Genomic DNA, 20,103 nt, shown 5'->3' on the forward strand with positions numbered 1-20,103 from the left:
TATTCTGCAAAACCTAGTGAAAATCCGACATAAAGTACTTGGTAAGTAATTATTATATGCTTTAACTTGCTGTAACTTTGCTTTATAAATTTGATAAAGTTACTTCCCTACTTTATAAATCACCATTACTGTGGAACCGGTGGGCAGTTAGAAAATTTTACTACTAACAGAGATACAAAAGTGGGCTGTAGGTATAAAAAGGTTGACTACCCCTGGTCTAGTGAGTATAAAGGGATATCTCATTGTGACTTTGATTTGCATTTCCTTGATGACTAATGGTGTTGAGCATCTTTTCTTGTACTTTTTGGCCATTTATATATCTTCCTTAAAAGAAAGAAATGTCTATTCAGCCCTGGCTAGATAGCTCGGTTGGTTTGAGCGTCATTCTAATACACAGAGCTTGTGGGTTCAATCCCCAGTCCGGGCACATACAGGAACAGATCAATGTTTCTGTCTCTCTCCCTCTCTCCCTTTCTCTTTGTCTAAAGTCAATCAATAAATAAAATTTTTAAAAAAGAAATGTCTTTTCTGATCATCTTCCCATTCTTTTTTTTTTTTTTTTTTTTCCTTTTTCATTTTTCTGAAGCTGGAAACAGGGAGAGACAGTCAGACAGACTCCCGCATGCGCCCGACCGGGATCCACCCGGCACGCCCACCATGGGGCGACGCTCTGCCCATCCTGGGCATCGCCATGTTGCGACCAGAGCCACTCTAGCGCCTGAGGCAGAGGCCACAGAGCCATCCCCAGCGCCCGGGCCATCTTTGCTCCAATGGAGCCTTGGCTGCGGAAGGGGAAGAGAGAGACAGAGAGGAAAGCACGGCGGAGGGGTGGAGAAGCAAATGGGTGCTTCTCCTGTGTGCCCTGGCCGGGAATCGAACCCGGGTCCTTCGCACGCTAGGCCGACGCTCTACTGCTGAGCCAACCGGCCAAGGCATCTTCCCATTCTTTAATTGGGTTATTTGTCTTTTTATTATTGAGTTGTAGAATTTTATAATATATAATTACTTCTCAGATGTATGATTTGCAGATATTTTTTCCCACCAGTGGGTTGTCTTTTCACTTTCTAGGTAGTAACCTTTAAAGCACAAAAGTTTTTAATTTGATGAAGTGCAATTCACCTCTTTCTTCTTTTGTTGCCTGTACTTTTGGTATCATAGCTAAGAAATCATTGCCTAATCAAAGTCACAAAGATGCACCATAAGCTTTTTAAAAGGAATCTTATTTTTAATAACCCTACAAGAAAAGAGTAGCAGACCCATTTCACAGATGAGGAAACTAAGAGGTCAAATGCCAGAGCTGGGATGTAAACCCAGTTCAGTCTGACTCTGAACCTCATGAATATCTAACTGTGCCTCCCCCAAGCCCCTTTGCCTCTACAGCCCTCATAGGACGTGTCACTGTGCCTGGTGCATAGTAGGCCCACAAGTAATGGACATTGGATGGATGAATGGCAGGTCCTAACAGATGCTTGGTTTGCACTTGCTGGTTGATTTGGGTGGACGGGGGTTTGCTGCTGACTAGGGGTTTGTGTCTACAGTGCTAGAGGTCACTGAGTGTCTCTCTCCTCTCTCACCTCTGCAGTGTCTCATCGTGGGGGGAGGACCATGTGGTTTGCGCACTGCCATTGAACTTGCCTACCTGGGGGCCAAAGTGGTTGTGGTGGAGAAGAGGGACACCTTCTCCCGGAACAACGTCCTACACCTCTGGCCTTTCACCATCCATGACCTGCGGGGCCTGGGAGCCAAGAAGTTCTATGGGAAGTTTTGTGCTGGCTCTATCGATCACATCAGTGAGTGGAGCCAATGGTGGCACCCGTGGTGGGAGGGGGGGAATGACCTTGGGAAACATCTCTCCACATTGAGGAGTCCCCAGAATGTTCCACTGTGAAAGTCCCTGGGGGCTCCACATATCCAACTGGCAGCTATGTAGTGAAGGGTCTGCTCGGTGCCCTGTGCCAGACCCTGCACTATGCCTCACTAGACTGTAAGCACCATGAAGTCAAGGACTGCGGCATGTCCTGTTTACCAAGTATCTCCAGAGCATAAAGGAGTGCTTGACACAATAGCTGCTCAATAAACTTCTGCTGAGTGAATGAATAAAATATGAGAAACTGAAGCAGAGGTAAATAACAGCCTGTACTCTTAGCGATCTCACTGAAGATTGGTCAATATAAAATGTGCTTTCATGGAGGAGACAGGCCCTGGCCAGATGGCTCAGTTGGTTGGAGCATTGTCTTGAAGTGCAGAGTTTATCGGTTCAATTCCTGGTCAGGGTACATACAGGAACAGATGTTCCTCTCTCTCTCTCCTCCTTCCTCTCTCACTAAAATCAATCCATATATATATATATATATATATATATATATATATATATATATATATTAAAAAAAATAGAGTAGTTAGACCTGCTCGAAGAGTTCAGAAGAGGGAGCTATGTGAAACCACTCAATGGGCCCGGTTGTCAAGGGCTTCTTGGGCAAAAGAGTATTGGTGGTTCTGGGGAAGCAAGGGCAGCTTTCAGAACAGAGGAATGACACAACTCACAGGTCCCATACCGAGTTTCCTTGAGCTTTAAAAAGAGAGAAGGCGTCATGATGAAGGTTCTTTCAGAAAAGGAAGGGAAGTAGAGGCCATGGGCTTCAGGGCCTAGGCCATCCCTGAATGCTTGGGTAGGGCACGGTGAGAACCGGGGTTCTTCTGCGCAGATGTTACTACAGCCCGGGGCTCGTGAGGCAATATGTGTGCAGACGGGCTCTGGGAGGGTAGCCTGCCTCCTCCCATAAAGGAAGGAGGTCTTTAGCCATTTTATATTTAGCAACTGTGACTCATGGAAGTTAGGGAGGTTAACTCTATGGAGAGAGTTCAAGGGTTTGAACAGATTTGGGTCCAAAATCTGTCTGGTCCATTTTTCTGTGTGACTTGGGTCAAATTCCTTCCCTTCTTCAAGCCCCAGTGTGGTCTCCCATAAATATGCTAATGCCAGCCTACCGGGATTGCTGAGAGGATTGAATAAGGTCAGGTTTGTGCTGTGCTATCACTGTATCTGGTGCTTAGTAGGTGCTCAGAAAATGCTTACCATCTAATGATGTACAGTGAGCAGGAAGTAGCCAGGTTCCCCGAGCTTCAGAATTCAGAATTCGGAACGCAGGTGGGAAGAGAATCCTGAGAACTCTGTTTTAATGACGACAAGAACTGATGAATATGAGATTCAAGTGGGAAAGACAAACAGAATTATCAGCTACATAGCATGTAATTTAGCCTGACACAGGAGAATTTATTCCCACTCTGAGGTGAGACAATTCCATGAGTCCATCGGAAAGTGATTTGGATTTGCCCAATTTAGAACAACAACAATGAGCACCACTTTCTCAGCAGATCCTCTTGAGAGGCAGAGCTGGGCACCGGGAGGCCCCGGGAGGGCCCCGGGGCTGTTGGGCTGCCTTCTAGGCCAGGAGCCTCTCTCCTCCCAACCATTGACGGGGCTCCCAGTGAACTCCTAGGTCGTGGAAACAGCCCAGCGTGCAGAAACACTGGCAGGATTGTGGAGCCGAGATTCAAACACTGAGAGTGATCACGGTCAAGGGTAGCCCTAGTACCTGTGAGAAGGGAGGCAGGGAGAAGTTACTGATCACCTACTATGTGCTGGAAACATACAGACTAGGAACCCTGACACCACGAGGAGAGGCCAAGCTGCCTCCAGTGCCTGCTTCCAGGCAGGAGATGGATTGGATTGTGTAAGTCCCAGCTGATTGGCTTTTTACCAGACTGATCGTGGTCTCCTGCCCTAGCTGCGTCCTGGACCTCAGTGTTGCTCAGCAGTTCTCAACTTGTCCTGTGTCAGCATCTTCCTCCAGTTCCCACTGTGGCTGTTCCAAACCTCCACCACAGCCTCCTCATTCTTAGCAGATGTCTTCCCGCCTATGCTCTGGGGGAGAGAAGCCACTGGCAGGCACTCCCGTTCCAGCCCCCTTTCCCGCCTCCCCATCCAAGTCCCCATTGCTTCCTTTCCACCCCATGTCAGAGGCAGAGCTGACCACCTCCTCCACAACTCTAGTCCCTCCTGGATTCCTGCTCTCCTTTCTACCTGCCCCATCACTTAGTCTTCCTGTTTCTTACTTCTCACTGGCCCTTCAGTTCTGTTATAGCCCATTACTTTTCTCCAAATTATTTATTCTAGAAGGAAGAGATGTGGACCTTGTCTATGCTTTCCGTTCACGCCTCCTTCCACTGCAGTCTGATTTATCTCCTACCAGTGAGCTCAAAGGATTTACACCAAGGTCTCTACAAACTCCCCAACTCCCAAGTGCCCTGGCCTCCTTCACATTCCTTAATTTCTTCGTGGGATGTGGCACGATTGATCCTTCTTCTCTTGGCTTTCAGGACGGAAGCTCAGGCCTGTTCTGCTACTCCTCTGCTCCCCCACCACTGTGCCCTGCCCTATGCTGGTCACCCGTGTTTCCTTCCTTGGAGGGGGTGCTCTATATCTCCTGGACCTAGCATGGTGCCTGGCACATTGTAGACATCCAGTAAATGTTAAATGAACAAAGCCCATGAAATACAGAGGGACTCACAGAAAGTTTGAAACTGCATTCCACAGAAATATACTTGGAGGCAACCCTACTTGTGCTGAATGGTAGGGAAGGAAAAAGAGAAATGAGGTGCCACATATTTGGGGAGTTTTAGAGACTGGGTAGGAGGTCAGGAACTATGATCCCAGCTTTGTGGAGAGAATTTATCCTCAGCCCCGTACAGTGAATAGCTGTGAGCTTAGGCATAGGTCGCCACAGAATGAGCCAGTTAATGGCTGACTTTACTGTGGTCTTTTACTCTCCCCACCCCTCTTTCTCTCTGTCTCTCTGTTTACTCTTCTTTTCATCTTTATCTCATCAAACCCACAGCCCAACCCAGGAAAGAGGCAGGAAAGAGAGAGCCTCCATCATTATAACATTATCTAATAGCTAGAGCACAGGCCTAGAATCAGAGCTGGGTCTACATTCTAGTTTTGCTACTATGTGACCTTGAGCAAGTCACTTAGCCCAATTAGTCCTCAATTTCTTATTTATTTTTCAATTTCTCATATATAAAATGAGTATAATTATCTCAAAGGACCACTGTAAGGGATAAATGAGAAAACCCTGTAAGTTTAAATGAGAAGACACAGAGCCCCTGCCACATACTTCGTGCCCACTAACAATCATTTTTCATATAGTGCGTGCTTAGACCGCATTGAGCAGTGATTATATGGTATGCTGCGTACAGGAGGCACCCAGGCATTGTTACTCACAGCTCGCCTTTCTTCCCCTTCCTTTCTCACAGGTATTCGTCAGTTACAGCTCATCCTATTCAAGGTGGCCCTGATACTGGGAGTTGAAATCCATGTGAATGTGGAGTTTGTGAAGGTTCTGGAGCCTCCTGAAGATCAAGAAAATCAGAGTACAGTATAACTTTCCTCTCCTGGCTAGAAATCAGATGCTGAAAAATGGAAAATACCTCTGCAGCTCTCAGAGGATGTTTCTGTGACAGTTTTTCTTATTGGGAGCTGTTTGGTATAATTTCATCAATGGAAATTTTACCTTTTTTGACCATTGCTGTCACTATAGGTTTGTTCTTCAGCTCCCAGGGGAGCTGAAGATTTTATTAAGCCATTAAACCTGTGATTTGATTACCCTGCCACTAGGAGGTGGTGCTTTGACCCATGAAGTCAAATCAGGAAGTAAGAAGACAGATTTGATTGTCTGATAAAGTTCCTTCATTTGTTCTTCAAGCTGTTTGTGTGCACACACAGATATGTGGCTATACTTATTGTACCTGTATGATATTTTTAAAAATCTAGTAAAGTGAAGTTTCTAGGGCAAATGTAAAATAAATGTTCAAAATATATATTATTTGGTATATAATATTTTTAAGCTTTATTGGAATATAATTTAAAAGCATAGAATTCACCCATTATAGTAATATCTTACTTAGTCATTTGTCTCCCTCCCTTCCTTATTAATATGTTTATGTAAGTTCTGATTTTGTCTATATACTGTGGTCAGAGAGTTTCTTCATGATGCCTCTGCATCTTATTATCAAAATCTACTGCCTGGGCAAGGCTTTCAGTGTCGAGCCAAACAGTGTCAGAGATCTTATAGTTTTACACACAGGCCATGACTCTGATTTCTCCTGTCTGAGCCAAGGATATTGAGAACTTAGGGGAGGTATTAGTTGGCTTTTGTAGCTGGGTGTCCGTTAAACTTTCAGAGACCATGGGCTCTTATTCCCAGACCTCCAGTGGATGTGAGATTCTAATTATGAGTAACCATCAAGGTTTCATCTGAAAGTGGTTTCTTAAGAGACTGTGCTGCACAGTGGAACATTTTGAGCATAAAGAATAGGAGTTCATGCCTGACCTGTGGTGGCGCAGTGGATAAAGCGTCGACCTGGAAATGCTGAGGTCGCCGGTTCAAAACCCTGGGCTTGCCTGGTCAAGGCACATATGGGAGTTGATGCTTCCAGCTCCTCCTCTTTCCTCTCTGTCTCTCTCTCTCCCCCTCTCTCTCCTCTCTAAAAATGAATAAATAAAAAAGTAAACTTTAAAAAAAAAAAAAAGAATAGGAGTTCAAACTGCTTTCATTACACCCTGCACATCCCTTTGGGTCTGTTAAGCAATGGGATGGCGCTGAGGAATGTGGGGAAAATGAAGAGAACATGGTAGAATCTGTTGAGAAGAATAAGGTGCAAATATGAGACAAGTTTGAGAATCACTTGAGGGTCGACTCCCAGCCTTATAGAAACCAATAAAACCAGGCATGGTGTTAGCGCACTGGTTTACTTTGTCTAGGACTAAACTAAAGCTAAAGCCAGAGGACTCCAGATTCCGGTGTGAACCTGTACGGCTCTGGGTCTTTCCTCTGGAGGGTCTGTGTGGGCTACCTATACCTGATGGCATTGTCCATTTCTCACAGCTAACACAGAGGAGGTGTAATCACCTCTCTTTCCACTCTTCTCTGTGCCAACTCACCTTATTTTTTCTGTCCTGGTAGAAATCGGCTGGCGGGCAGGATTTCTCCCTGCAGACCACTCTCTGTCGGAGTTTGAGTTTGATGTCATCATCGGTGCCGATGGCCGCAGGAACACGCTGGAGGGTGAAGACTCTGCTTCTTGGGGCTGAAGATGGGGAGGCAGGAGTGGGAGGGGATGTATCTGGATGGGGGTAGAGAAAGGGGGCAATCTGACAGGTGCCAAAGCTGGAGGGACTCTTGATAGGAGGGCAGACCACATTGTCATGCTTGAGGCGAGCGTTTAGAAAGCAGCCATTTAATTGTCTCCAAACCTTGGTGTTTCCAACTGTACCATGTGGAAGAGAGAGCCCTGTTAGAGCACGGTTATGAGGACTGGGAAAGGATTCCAATGGAAAAATGTTTTATGAAGGTAACGTGCCATGGAAATTTAGAGGAAAAATATCAATATATATTTATTGAACGCCTGCCAACGTTCAAGCCATGGTGCTAAGCACTTTCATACTTCCTCTTAGATCAGCATTTTTATACTACTAATGGTATCAGTTTACTGTCAAGTATAATAATCCAGAAGGAGGCACCCATCTCTTTCATAACTTACGCACATTCCCTGCTGGGCAGTAAGATGAGTTTTGCCCAGACTGTCAAGGTGTGGAACTGCTTCTCTGAGTTCTCAGTGTGGAAGCACAGCACGTTTTCTTTGGCTATGTCATAATCTAATAAAGTTGAGAGAGGAGTCGCATTGCCAGGAAGTGCCTTCAGTCACCTGCAGCCCAGTCCCAAGGCGAATCGGTGCACAAAGTGCACTAACTTGCACTAAGCACACTAACTTGAGACCATGGGTTGGGGTTAAAGTAGTTCCATGTGGCATCCCTTTGACCAGGAGCAGGCCTGCTTTTCCAGCTCGCCCTGCTCAAAGGCTGCAGACTGCAGACGTCTGACTGACAAGGCACCTTCTCTGAGGTTGAACACACTCCCTGAAATAGGGCTGATTTGGGGGAATTCAGGGGGTGAGGTTGGCTGGCTGAGGCCTCTCCCACCTGCTGTGCAAACAGTGCTTTCTCTCTCTTCCCCTCCGCACTTACCCTCCCCACACCCCTTGTGAACAATAACCAACATCCAACAAATTTTTAAGCTGAAATGTGGATGTTGTGCTGTTTAGAGTTTATGGGGCATTTTGAAGGTTTGAGGAAACTGTAGGTCTGAATATTTGAAAATTCAGGACCCATGCTCAGCTTGAGACTAGTTTGGCATTTCATGGACACGAAGGGCAGGGTGGGAAGGAGGAGAGCCATTGGAGCAACTTGGGACCAAGAAAGTAACTACAGTGGGGTTTCTCAGTGGGCACTATCGACATTTCGGGGCAGCTACTGCTGTGTTGTGGGTGCTGTCCCCAAGGCATTGTGGAATGCTTAGCAATATCGCTGGCCTCTACCCAGCTGACACCATTAGTACCCCCAGTTGTGGCAAACAGAAATGTCTCAACACTTTGCCAAATGCCCCATGGGGGGCAAAAACACTCCCAGTTAAGAAACGCTGGACTAGATAATGCCATTGCTGACCATTTTGACAAATGAAGAACAACTTGAAGGAGTATGTATAAGGAGGAAACCCAAAGGGATTTTTGACAAAAAAAAGTCTAGGAATCAACCCGAGACTTGATTACATGGTGAGGGAATGAGAGGAATTCCCAGGGGGGCTGAAGACAGAGGTTACGTCCAGTGAGGCTGCTAGCCTAGGGAGTCCCTGAGTTAAAGTAAACAGCAGTGCCCAAGGCAGAGGGCAGTTTGGGACTATAGGCATAGGCAGATGCTAAAAGGAAGGGAATTAGAAAGTGGTCTGTGGAGATGTGACCACCTGCTGTGACTTCCTGTATAACCACCTGTGAGAATGTGGTTTCTAAAAAGGAATATATACAGGGGGTCCTCGGGTTATGACACAGTTCTGTTCCTATGACAGTGACATAACCCGAATTTTGGTGTAAGTCAAAACATACCCTAGCTTACCAATTCTAACACAGTTGTAAAATCATAATCTAGAACATAAAAACAGAACTAAGCTACAAAAAAGAAGGAAAAGGACATAAATATATTGTACTGTACACTGTACTGTAGTAACAAAAAAAAATGACTCACGTCTCAATTTTTTAAAGTTTTTATGGGAGTGAGTGTAGTAAACTCAGAATGTCCTATGTCAAAATGTCGAATGTTGAGGAGCCCCTGTATTTGGTCTTCATCTCTTCCTTGCCCAGAGCTCCCAAAACCCTCGGGATTTCCTGAGTGATAACAGTGGGAGCATCTTCTGTTATAATATTTGGTTTCTTGTCCTCAATTCCTGAAATACCTTCAGAGCCAGAAAGGTGAAATAGGCACCTCTTTATTCATAACAGGCCCGTTTCAATTATACCTGAGTTTATGTTAATGAGGTGACTTTTGGAAATCGCCTAAAGATGGGGAGGAGGCTGGTTGCCAGGGGAGCCAGCCACACGGTTCGGTTCCAGGGTTGGAACTTTCAGTCCCACCCCCTGACCTGCTGGGAGGGGTAAGGGGATGGGGATTGAGTCAGTCGTAGTGGCCAGTGATTTATTTACTCAAGCACACCTAAGTGATGCAGCCTTCAACTCCCATCTTTAACAGGCTGAGCCTGCGATTACCTGTTGGAGATCACTTGAGCCTTTCGTTTATCAAACACTAACCAGGATAACGGGTCTTGTAGATTCTTAGAAAGGGCCCCGGCGATGCCTGGCTTCCTCGGGTGCAGCCCTGGGCCCTGCTGCCTGCCCCTCTTCTTCTGGAATTCTGTTTTTACTGACTTATGGGCATCTGAGAGCAGCTTTCTCAGTAATCTTTTTCAGTTTTCACACCAAATCCAGAAGAAAGACCCATTTCTCCCCGTTTCCTCGTGCAGGGTTCAGGAGGAAAGAATTCCGTGGGAAGTTGGCTATTGCAATCACCGCCAACTTCATAAACAGAAACAGCACAGCGGAGGCCAAGGTGGAGGAGATCAGTGGCGTGGCTTTCATCTTCAACCAGAAATTCTTCCAGGACCTGAAAGAAGACACGGGTAAGGCTGCCACCTTTCTCCAAACCGGGCCGTTGTCCCTTCCAAAAGTGCCCCGAGGAGCCGCTGACTTTCCCTGCTCTGGGGACAGGGATATTCACTCGGATCAAGTGGAAGCAGGGACTTCTCCTTAAAATTATAATGGGCAGGATTCCTTCCAGGACAAGAGGAATTCTTGAGGGAAAGTTCTAGATGTCGTACGTAAATATAGATGCACATTTCTTTACTCAGGAAACATTTACTGACTGCCCATTATGTGCTGGTACTGAGTATCATGAGATTTAAAGTCGAGGCTGACATGGCACCCACTCGAAGTGGCTCCCTGTCCAGGAAGGAACGCCCACATTAACTGCCCTAGTGCAGGCTGGTCAGGCTGGGCCGGAGATCAGGGTGGGACTCAGGGGGCACTCTGAGTGGGGAGCCAGGAACCGATGGGTGCCCCCTGAAGAAGCCGGCATGCTTTTGTCCACTGTGCCATATGCTCTTCTTCCTTAGGATGTCCAGGGAGGCCCCGGGAGCCTGACACTCACTCAGGGGCATCAGTTGTCCTCAAGGCATGGGCCTTGAGGAAAGTATTCATTTATCTACTTGATACATATATATTGAATGCTCACTCGGTGCCAGATGCTGTTCAAGGGTGTGAGGCAGGGCAGTGAGCCAAGCCAACAAAACCCCACTGTCAGAGCTTATATTCTATAGAGGGAGGCTGGCCGTCAATCAATAACTAGCATGTCAGGTTGTGTGTAAGGATGGTGGGGAAAATAATGCAGGGTGAGGGGAAAGTGAGGGATGAAACACCTGCTCCCAAATAAGTAAAATTCCAGATTTTTTCCTTTCTTTATTTTTATTTTTTATTTTTTATTTTTATTTTTCCGAAGCAGGGAGGCAGTCAGACTCCCGCATGCACCCGACCGGGATCCACCCGGCATGCCCACCAGGGGACGATGCTCTGTTGCAACCAGAGCCATTCTAGCGCCTGAGGCAGAGGCCATGGAGCCATCCTCAGCATCCCGGCCCACTTTGCTCCAATGGAGCCTTGGCTGCGGGAGGGGAAGAGAGAGACAGAGAGGAAGGAGAGGGGGAGGGGTGGAGAAGCAGATGGGTGCTTCTCCTGTGTACCCTGGCTGGGAATCGAACCCAGGACTTCTGCATGCCAGGCCGATGCTCTACCACTGAGCCAACCGGCCAGGGCCCAGATTTTTTCTTTTTTAACTGAATTTGAAAATATATAAACTTCTTGAAAAGACAGTGTCACAACAATGTTAAATCTTTATACTAGAAATAAATCATCCACACCCAGCACCACCGAGCCCAGGGCAATCCTCATTTTCATGTTCTTCTTTTCAGTAATGTTCCACCTGCATCCCTACCTTTTACATGGATCTAGCTCTCATCATCATGCCCCTATTTTCCATTATTCTGCTTTTCTCATTCAGCATCACATTTTGAATATTGTCCCCATGGTCAGTTTTAGCAGAACAGCTCTTTAAGTGGGTGTATTGTCACTGCTTAAGCATTTAAACCATGGGGTGGCAAGCTGGTTGGCCACATGCTTTTGTAGTGCCCTGGAGCAGAGAAACATTATAATATCTTTTAAATGGCTTAAAGAAGAATCAAAACAATATTTTGTGACAAATTGAAAGTTATACAAAATTTAGGTTTCTTATTTTATTTTTTTAAGTGAGAGGTGGGGAGGCAGAGAGACAGATTCCACATGGCCCCGACCCGATCCACTTAAGAAGCCCCTGACCAGGGGATGCTCTGACCACTGGGGCCGCTGCTCTGTTGCTCAGCTATTTTAGTGCCTGAGGTGAGGCCATGGAGCCATGCTTAGTGTCTGGGGCCAACCTCTCAAACCATATGAGCCATGGATGCGGGAGGAGAAGAGAGAGAGAGAGAGAGAGAGACAGAGAGAGAGAGAGAAGGGGGGAGAGGTGGAGAAGCAGATGGTTGCTTTTCTTGTGAGCTCTGACTGGGAATTGAACTTGGGACTTCCACACACTGGGCCGACGCTCTACCGCTGGGCCAATTGGCCAGGGCGAAATTCCAGTTTTAATGTCTAAAAATGAAGGTCTGTGGGAAGGCAGCTATGCCAATCTGTTTATGTTGTTGCTTGTGGCTGCTCCACTGTGAGTGGCCGCAGCTGAGATCCAAGGGCTCATGGAACCCAAAATATTTACTGTCTGGCCTTTTACAGTGAAAGTGTATGGACTTCTGATTTACTTTCCAGTTATTGACTGTTACAGCTCAAACTGCTTCTGTTGGATTATTGCATTAAGATGATTTTCTAGAAATGGGGTTTGTTATTGCACCAGACTCTGCCTCTTACTGACCAGTGATGTGTGCCCATTGCGTAACCCTCTGACATCCAGCACGACTGTCTTATTTTATTTTATTTTTTTAAAAATATTTCCTTCCAGCATATTATGTCCCTTTGAATGATTTAAGAATTCTCCAACCCTCCCTTCCCCTCAAAAACCAAGAAAATAAGTACTTAAATAAACCACCGAATATAAATTATGACAGGATCCTGAGTGTGTTTTCCCAAATGTTTAAATGAGCTTCCTTTCCACTCTGCTGTGGTTGTCACCTTTGGCCATTGTTTCACAACACTGCCCCTCATACGGTGATGGTGACGAGGATGAGTTTCCTCTGATTCTCTGGGGGGCCGTTTGCACTGAAGGCTGCTTCCTATCTACTAGTAATAAAGCAGTTCCTATGGTAACCCAGCACGCCTCTGTGCTGGCTGCTGCTAAGTTGCCCTGCATCTATCTGTTCCATTCTCTCCCTTGGAAGAATCAAAGCTGGTGCCAATCAAACTTCAGCCTGAATCAGAATCGCCTGCAGGGTTTGTGAAAGTAGGGGCTGCTGGCCCTGCCCCCAGAGCCTCTAGTTCAGCAGGCCTGGTTTGCTCCCTGATCGTTTACATTTCTAACAAGTTCTCAGATCATGCTGATGCTTCTGACTGGGGTCCACACTTTGAGCTCAAATGCAGAAACCTAGTCCTTTTTTAAATTTTATTGATTTTGGGAGGGGAGGAAAGAGAGAGAGAGAGAGAGAGAGAGAGAGAGAGGAGAAGCAGGAAGCATCAACTTGTAGTAATTGCTTTCTGTATGTACCTTGACCGGGCAAGCCTAGGGATTTGAACCAGTGACCTCAGTGTTCTAGGTTGATGCTCTATCCAGTGCGCCACCACAGGTCATGCAGAAACCTATAGTCTTTTTTCAGACAGACTCTCGCATACGCCCGACCGGGATCCACCCGGCACGCCCACCAGGGGCGAGGTTCTGCCCACCAGGGGGCGATGCTCTGCCCCTCTAGGGCATCTCTCTGCCGTGACCAGAGCCACTCTAGCGCCTGGGGCAGAGGCCAAGGAGCCATCCCCAGCACCCGGGCCATCTCTGCTCCAATGGAGCCTTGGCTGCGGGAGGGGAAGAGAGAGACAGAGAGGAAGGGGTGGGGGGTGGAGAAGCAAATGGGCGCCTCTCCCATGTGCCCTGGCCGGGAATCGAACCCGGGTCCCCCGCACGCCAGGCCGACGCTCCACCACTGAGCCAACCGGCCAGGGCCCAGAAACCTAGTCTTTTAAAGTGTTTTTTTTTTCCAATTGTTGGAGAGTGGAAAAGATACAATACAACCCAACTCTTTGACCTGAGTTGTTCCTCCCAGGGTTTTCACACACAACCAGCAGGGGCTGCTGGCTGTGTAGAAACACCACTTAGCTGTGTTCACTTGGACCAGTTCTGGCACTTGACGTTATCTTATCCAGCCCGGCCTGTCTCAGAAACATATCGAACATGAATACCCTGCAGGTGAATAAAGCAGCAGGGCAGAGCTCCTGGCACTGGGCAGTGGGGAAGCAGTACTGAGTGCACGAATGCTTCTCTTTTCAGGGATTGATCTCGAGAACATTGTTTACTACAAGGACTGCACCCACTATTTTGTCATGACCGCCAAGAAGCAGAGCCTGCTTGACAAAGGCGTCATCATTAATGTACGTATCTCTTGGCTGTTATGTCCCGTCTTTCCCTTTGTGACCTGGGCTGGCAGCATCAACAAGTGCAGGAACAGACATCCTGCCAGAAACTGAGCAAGGGGGGAAAGAGGAAGGGACCTCCACCCACCACCGTCCTGCTTGGTGTTGCATGAACATTTGATGAACGAGCCCACACCAATGTGTGTGCAGAGGCGTTTCTGCAGAGAACTTGGGTGGGGGTGGGCGGCTGAGTCCCTCGCCCTGGTGTTAGTCCCTCGCCCCTTGTTCCTGAGAGATCACTTGAGTCTGTCTTCCCCATATTTCATTCAGCCCTGCTTTCTTTCCTGAGAGGTCACAGTCATTCGGAAGCCGATGGGGGCTTCTTGTCTTAATGGGACACAGATGCTTTAACTTGTCAGTTTCATCCTGTATTCCCATTGTCATGGTATGGGGGAAAGCTCTGGGAGTCAGAGACTTGAGTTGAATCTTCACTCTGCCACCTATTAACTGAGGTCTTGTCTAAGCTGCTTAACCTTTCTGAAACTCACTCTTCTCATCTGCAGAGTAGGAATAATAGTTTCTGTCTGAACGGGTTGCTTGGAAGAGTGCCTTTAAAAATGTATACGGAGCACCTAGCACCGTGCCTAGCAAGTAGTGGATGGTAGAGTCCCTCCATAACTCCTCTGCCTGTGTTGAACACCTGTCTTTTGTCCAGCTGGTTTTGTGGCCTCTGCTTCCTGCCTCTGCGTTTTCCTGCTGAAACAGAGAGCAGGGTTGGTGGAAAGTGTCTGTGGTCAGGTGTCCAACCTTTCCAGAGCCCCTGTTCCCTCCGCCGCTGCTGTAGCCTCCAGATAAGGATCATGCAGTCTGGGGTCAGCCTGCTCCCTGGGGTCAGCCTAGAGCTCAAGCCGCGTGGTGACCATTCATCGCTGCTTGTCAGAGAAGAATGCGCCTATGTTCTCGCCAGCCCGTGCTGGCAGCGGCCAGATGGCGTTAGTAACCCAGCCCTCCCCTGGGTCTCCTCCGTACCGAGAGCCTGAGTTGCTGGGTGGGAAGTGTGAATGAGGGAGGAGGTTTGGAAGAGGCTGACTGAACACCACCCGCAGCTGCATGAGCAGTGGGCTCCACAGCTGGTGCTCCACTGCTGACCTGGCCTCAGGAAGGCAAGTCCACGTCTCCTTCCTCCCTCTGCTCTGCAGGCGTTTCTCCAAAAGTTGTGACCTCTGTCGGGATGCCTGTGTCAGATAGTGGAGGAGTGTTATTTCAGGACCAGGGGTGCAGGTGCGGTGGGCACCTTTGCAGGCTGGGGAGGCTTTGGTCAGCCACCCCTGGGACATGAGGCAAAGTGTGACTTGGCTTTCCTCTTTCGCGGGCTAAGCACTCCAGCCATGCTAAGTTTCAGGTCATCCCAGGGCAATTGTCCAGGCCACACGTGTTGATTATGGAGACTCAATTCCTTGGCACTTGTCAAAGCCCCTCCATCTCCCATCTCAGGCTCTCCACTGTGACACAGGTGGGCAAGAACGACCACTCTGAGCCCACATTTTGTAACTATGGAAGAGCTGGGAGCAGATCCCAAAGGGATCTGTCCTCATTGGGGCTCTTTCTTCTCCCCCAGGGACTCTGGGAGCATCTTCTGAGCTGGTGCTAAGGGGCCTGTTGGTATAAGACCAAATTATTATCTAGAAATTGGAGGCCATAGGCTAGACATGGGGGAATTGAACAACCATTTGTTCAGGAGTTCTGGCCCAAGTCTCCAAGTGCCCAGCTAAGCTTTATAGTATTTGCATAAGCCAGGAGCCAAACCATCTATCCTGAGCCACTTGAATTAACATTCATCTCCTCCTCCTGAAGGAATGGCAAGCCCTCTCGGCTTTCCTCTCCCTATCTGGGTCAGCATCTTCCTAGAGATACAAGGTACTGAGAACATGTTTATGGAATGACTGATTGACCTGCTTCCCCATCTAGTCCTTCTGATCTCTGGGCTTCTTTCTATGGCTACTGAAGGGAGAGCAAAGTTTCTCCTCAAGAAACCGTACCTCTAGGTTGCCAGCTGTGTCCACCTTGCTTTCCCTACAAGGAGGGTGGCCCACCCCCTGGGACCCTGCCTCTGCTGGTTCACACACATGCAGGCTCGGATCCCGGGAGGAGCTCCCATCATGGCTTACTCCTGCCGTAATGGGAGCTCGGTTGCCGTGTGTGTGAGGTGGATGCACATCACAGCTGGTCTCCGAGGCTGAGTCCACCCTCACAAGAAGCGGCGAACAGGCACTGCCTGACCTTCGCTTCTGGCCTACAGCCTCTTTCCAGCTCTGCACTTGGGGTGACCATTCTTCCTGTTGTATTACCTACCTTTGCTTGTTTTGGCTGCTTTGCTCACCACCCTACCTGTCTGTCTAGCACCCAGACTCTCTTTAGTACCCCAGGCCTGTGGAAAATGAGGCCCAGATTCATTCCCCTGCCTTTACCTGAATTTGGAGCTACTTGGCCAGGCCTGCCCACTTTACTGAGAGCCTCATTCCCACCTTCCTCTTTCTCATTTTTGTTTTCAACCCTTCCCTATGGTTCTGCTCTGCCATCCACCCACTCGCCTGGGACCTCCTGCCCTGCAAGGCCCTGTGGCTCCTCCCAGCAGCCCCAGGCCAGGTGGACTGTCATCCCAGTGCAGCCTGGGGGCTGTCCCTTTGCCAGGTCCCCGCACTCCCACTTGGGCATCAGCACCAGACATTGTGTTGTGTCCACATTCACCTATCACCCAGTTCACCGCGGGTACTTGCAGCATGTGTGAAGAGGGGGCTTTTTGAGACTCGTGTGTTCATTTTTCCCTATCTCATCTCCACACCTCCGAGGGAAGGGCGTGATCATGTTAGTGTAGGAATAGTTTGAAAAAGGAAATCAAATAACAGGAGCTCCAGCCTGAATGCCATGATCTGACAAAGGGCTCTTAGGCCAGTGCTGATGCAATGTGGGTTACATGGTTTGGGTGTGGAAATATTAGAATTCCCGGAACAAAGTATTTGAACTCGTGGCTATGGGGAAAATTGACCCAGTAGGTCACTTTGTAGATGAAGCTATGCCTTTACCTGAATTTGGAGCTACTTGGCCAGGCTTGCCCACTTTACTGAGAGCCTCAGTAAATTTACCTTTGTAAATGCTCTTGCTGGTGCCTAGGGTGGGTCCAGGCTGCACTTTGCGGTATGCTGTGTTTTGTGTCATCATTATTGAGGACAGGAATTCCTATTCATTGAGTACTTCCCAAGTGCCAGGTGTCAGGCTGGGGATTTTGTATAGTCTCATTTGGTCCTCACACGGTTCTGTGAACTAAATTTTGTTTTTCTCATTTACCATGTAAGCCAATGGAAAGTCAGAAGGTTTTAACAACTTGCCCAAATTTATGCAGTCAGTCAATAGCAGAGGTGGGATTTGACCTGTTGCTCTTAATAACCCCAAGGCCTGTGTTAGTCTTATACATACTAATCCCTGTCACCTCCACCCCAACCACAGATGTGCACCTTCTGTGTCATCTTTTAGGAAACATGGCCTTTTAGTTTCTTTAGCTACACAATGAGCAGATCTGACTCTCAGAGACAGGCGTCCTGCAGTCCCTGCCCGTGTCCCTCCGAGATGGGTGTCCTGGTCCTCTAGGCTCAGGTGTTTGAGGCCCTGGTGGGAAGCATAGCAGCGAATACTGTGAGAGCCCAGCAGGGCCCCGAGGAGCCTCAGCCTGTCGAGAAAAGGGGTAACTGAGTTTGGAGAGAAAGTCTGAGTTATGTTAAACATCCATTTCTTTTCAGTTCTTGTTTGACCACTAAACACAGCATATCTGGACCATATTAGCTTAGCTTAGTTTAGTTCATTATAAAATCACTCTTTCACTCACTCTTTTCCCTTTTAATTTTACTGGTTGTATAAATCAGCCATAGCAAACAGGCTTCTGTATTTGCTGCCAGACCATTATTAGGTACACTGTTCATTACAACACAGTGTTCTCTGTTGAAATCCCTACATGAGACAACTCTTTTAGAGCTTTGTGCCAGGAAAAAAAGACTGCCTTCCCTAAGGAATTCTATGCTTCCTTCTCTCTGATAAGGAGAGCCCTGTGACATATCACATTTCCCTTTCGCCTTGGATGCCAGGAAGCTCAGAGCCAGCTTTGATGCTTAATCACAATGATTAATCCCCACAGCTGGCTGATTTGGTTCCTCTTGCTTCCCCTTGGCCCTGGTTTTCTTCTGCGCCTGGATAAGCGTCACTGTACAGACCCTGTTCCCACTCCTTGTGTGAGGAGGTGGGTGTGAGTCCTGCCCTCTGGTGGGGCAGGTGGCTGCACTGTGCTCCTGCGCTTCCCCCCAGGACTACATCGACACCGAGATGCTGCTGTGTGCGGAGAACGTGAACCAGGACAACCTGCTCTCCTACGCCCGTGAAGCTGCAGACTTCGCCACTAATTACCAGCTGCCGTCTTTAGACTTTGCCATGAACCATTACGGGCAGCCCGACGTGGCCATGTTTGACTTCACCTCCATGTACGCCTCAGAGAACGCGGCCCTGGTGCGCGAGCGTCAGTCACACCAGCTGCTCGTGGCCCTGGTGGGCGACAGCTTGCTAGAGGTACTGCCTACTTTTGGAGCCCCTCAGTCAGTGGTGGGTTTCAGCCGGTTTGCACTGGTTCAGCAGAACCGATACCTAATTTTTTGTTGAGTTTGGTGAACCAGTTGTTAAAATGGCGCTTGTAATCAGAATTCTCTCTAAGGTAGGCGCCTGGGTAGCCGCCCATGTGAAAATCACAAATTACATTCCTTAATCTTTTTTAACATTCATCTCTGCACAACAGTGTATTCTAAGTGCTGTAGTAATGTTAATTCTGTCTGTAGGTGAAAAAAATAATTAACAACTATGTTTGTAATATTTATTCATTTCATAAACCTCATTATACCTTTGATGAAATACTACATTTTAATTCCCTCACGTTTCTTACTTCAGTAAACAAACATGACATAAAGAGAAAAAGTGCCAAACAACCAGGGGGTGACAAGCTGTCATTGGCAGTATCTTAAATAACAGTTTTATTGGTTTTTGTCAGGTATTGTTTAATATTTTTCATTAATATTTTAAAACCCTTTCTTATAACGTTATCTAGTTTTGTATACCTCTTTTATTGTCCTTATTAAGTATTAAATGCATGAAATAATAAACTGCCTTTCGGTATATCACTTTTTATACTTAAAACGGTGATTAGGGCACAGAATTGGTCGTTAAATTATTTGAATCCCACCACGGCCCTCAGTCCTGCCTAAAGACAGGCCCCTGCAGGTATGTTGGGCTGGAGGCACCTGCTGTTGCACAGCCAGGGAAGGGCAGGCCCCAGCCCACCAGCGGGACCCTGCCAAGCCCACCCCGGCTTCAAAGCCGACCCCTCCCCTAAACTCAGAGGAGCCAGTTTGTCTGTGTCAGCCAGAGAGCGCTTTCTTCCACCTGGAGTTCTCCTGGGCTGATCTCTTAGCTGAAGTACAAACTTAGGGCCCTGGTCTGGACTTCACAGCCATCCTTCTCAGAGCACGTGGACCGCTGGGCGTGGCCAGGATTCCTTTCTCGTGTGGGTGGAGCTTTGTGGCCTTTCAACATTGAGGTAATGGAGGATGCAGGAAAGGCACGTGGACCCCAAGTCCAGTTTCTGTCCCTGGCTTGCCTGCTCAAAATTCTTCCCCCACATGGGCAAATGCTAGGATCCTTAGGTTAAATAAAGGCTTCCAGAAGGGATACATTTTCATCTTTAATATAAGCATGGACCAAACTGTGTTTATGTATTTATCCCAAGTTAAGCATCAAATTCCAAACGATGCTTTGGGTGGGCATGGGACAGTTTAGTTAGAAGCGAGCTTGGTGAATCAGCCCTTGCTCACCGTGGTGTGTGGACTGTAAGCTCAGGTCCTTGGTGAAGCACTCAGCCCCTCAGCCCCACAGCCCACACCCCACTTCTCCACTTTGTCTCTTGGAGTCCATGATCTCTGCTGCACCCAAACCACACAGACTTCTCCCATCAGGCCCCGCCACTGTCCAGCCACC

The 20,103-nt window shown here is 47.9% G+C and overlaps 1 protein-coding gene across 6 annotated transcripts in view; it reads left to right on the forward strand.

Annotated features, from left to right (window-relative positions):
* MICAL2 (microtubule associated monooxygenase, calponin and LIM domain containing 2) overlaps window positions 1-20,103 on the forward strand; it is a 221,651-nt gene that overhangs the window by 89,071 nt on the left and 112,477 nt on the right. For all 6 annotated transcript variants that reach the window (XM_066250979.1, XM_066250974.1, XM_066250975.1 and 3 more), the window contains exons 4-9: window positions 1,583-1,790; window positions 5,317-5,433; window positions 7,026-7,127; window positions 9,909-10,064; window positions 13,955-14,055; window positions 18,391-18,648. In XM_066250979.1, coding sequence (XP_066107076.1) covers window positions 1,583-1,790; window positions 5,317-5,433; window positions 7,026-7,127; window positions 9,909-10,064; window positions 13,955-14,055; window positions 18,391-18,648 — 942 coding nt within the window. The remainder of the gene's footprint in view (window positions 1-1,582; window positions 1,791-5,316; window positions 5,434-7,025; window positions 7,128-9,908; window positions 10,065-13,954; window positions 14,056-18,390; window positions 18,649-20,103) is intronic.

This window comes from Saccopteryx bilineata, chromosome 1 (genome assembly GCF_036850765.1).
Source record: "Saccopteryx bilineata isolate mSacBil1 chromosome 1, mSacBil1_pri_phased_curated, whole genome shotgun sequence".
In the NCBI taxonomy this organism is placed as follows: domain Eukaryota; kingdom Metazoa; phylum Chordata; class Mammalia; order Chiroptera; family Emballonuridae; genus Saccopteryx; species Saccopteryx bilineata.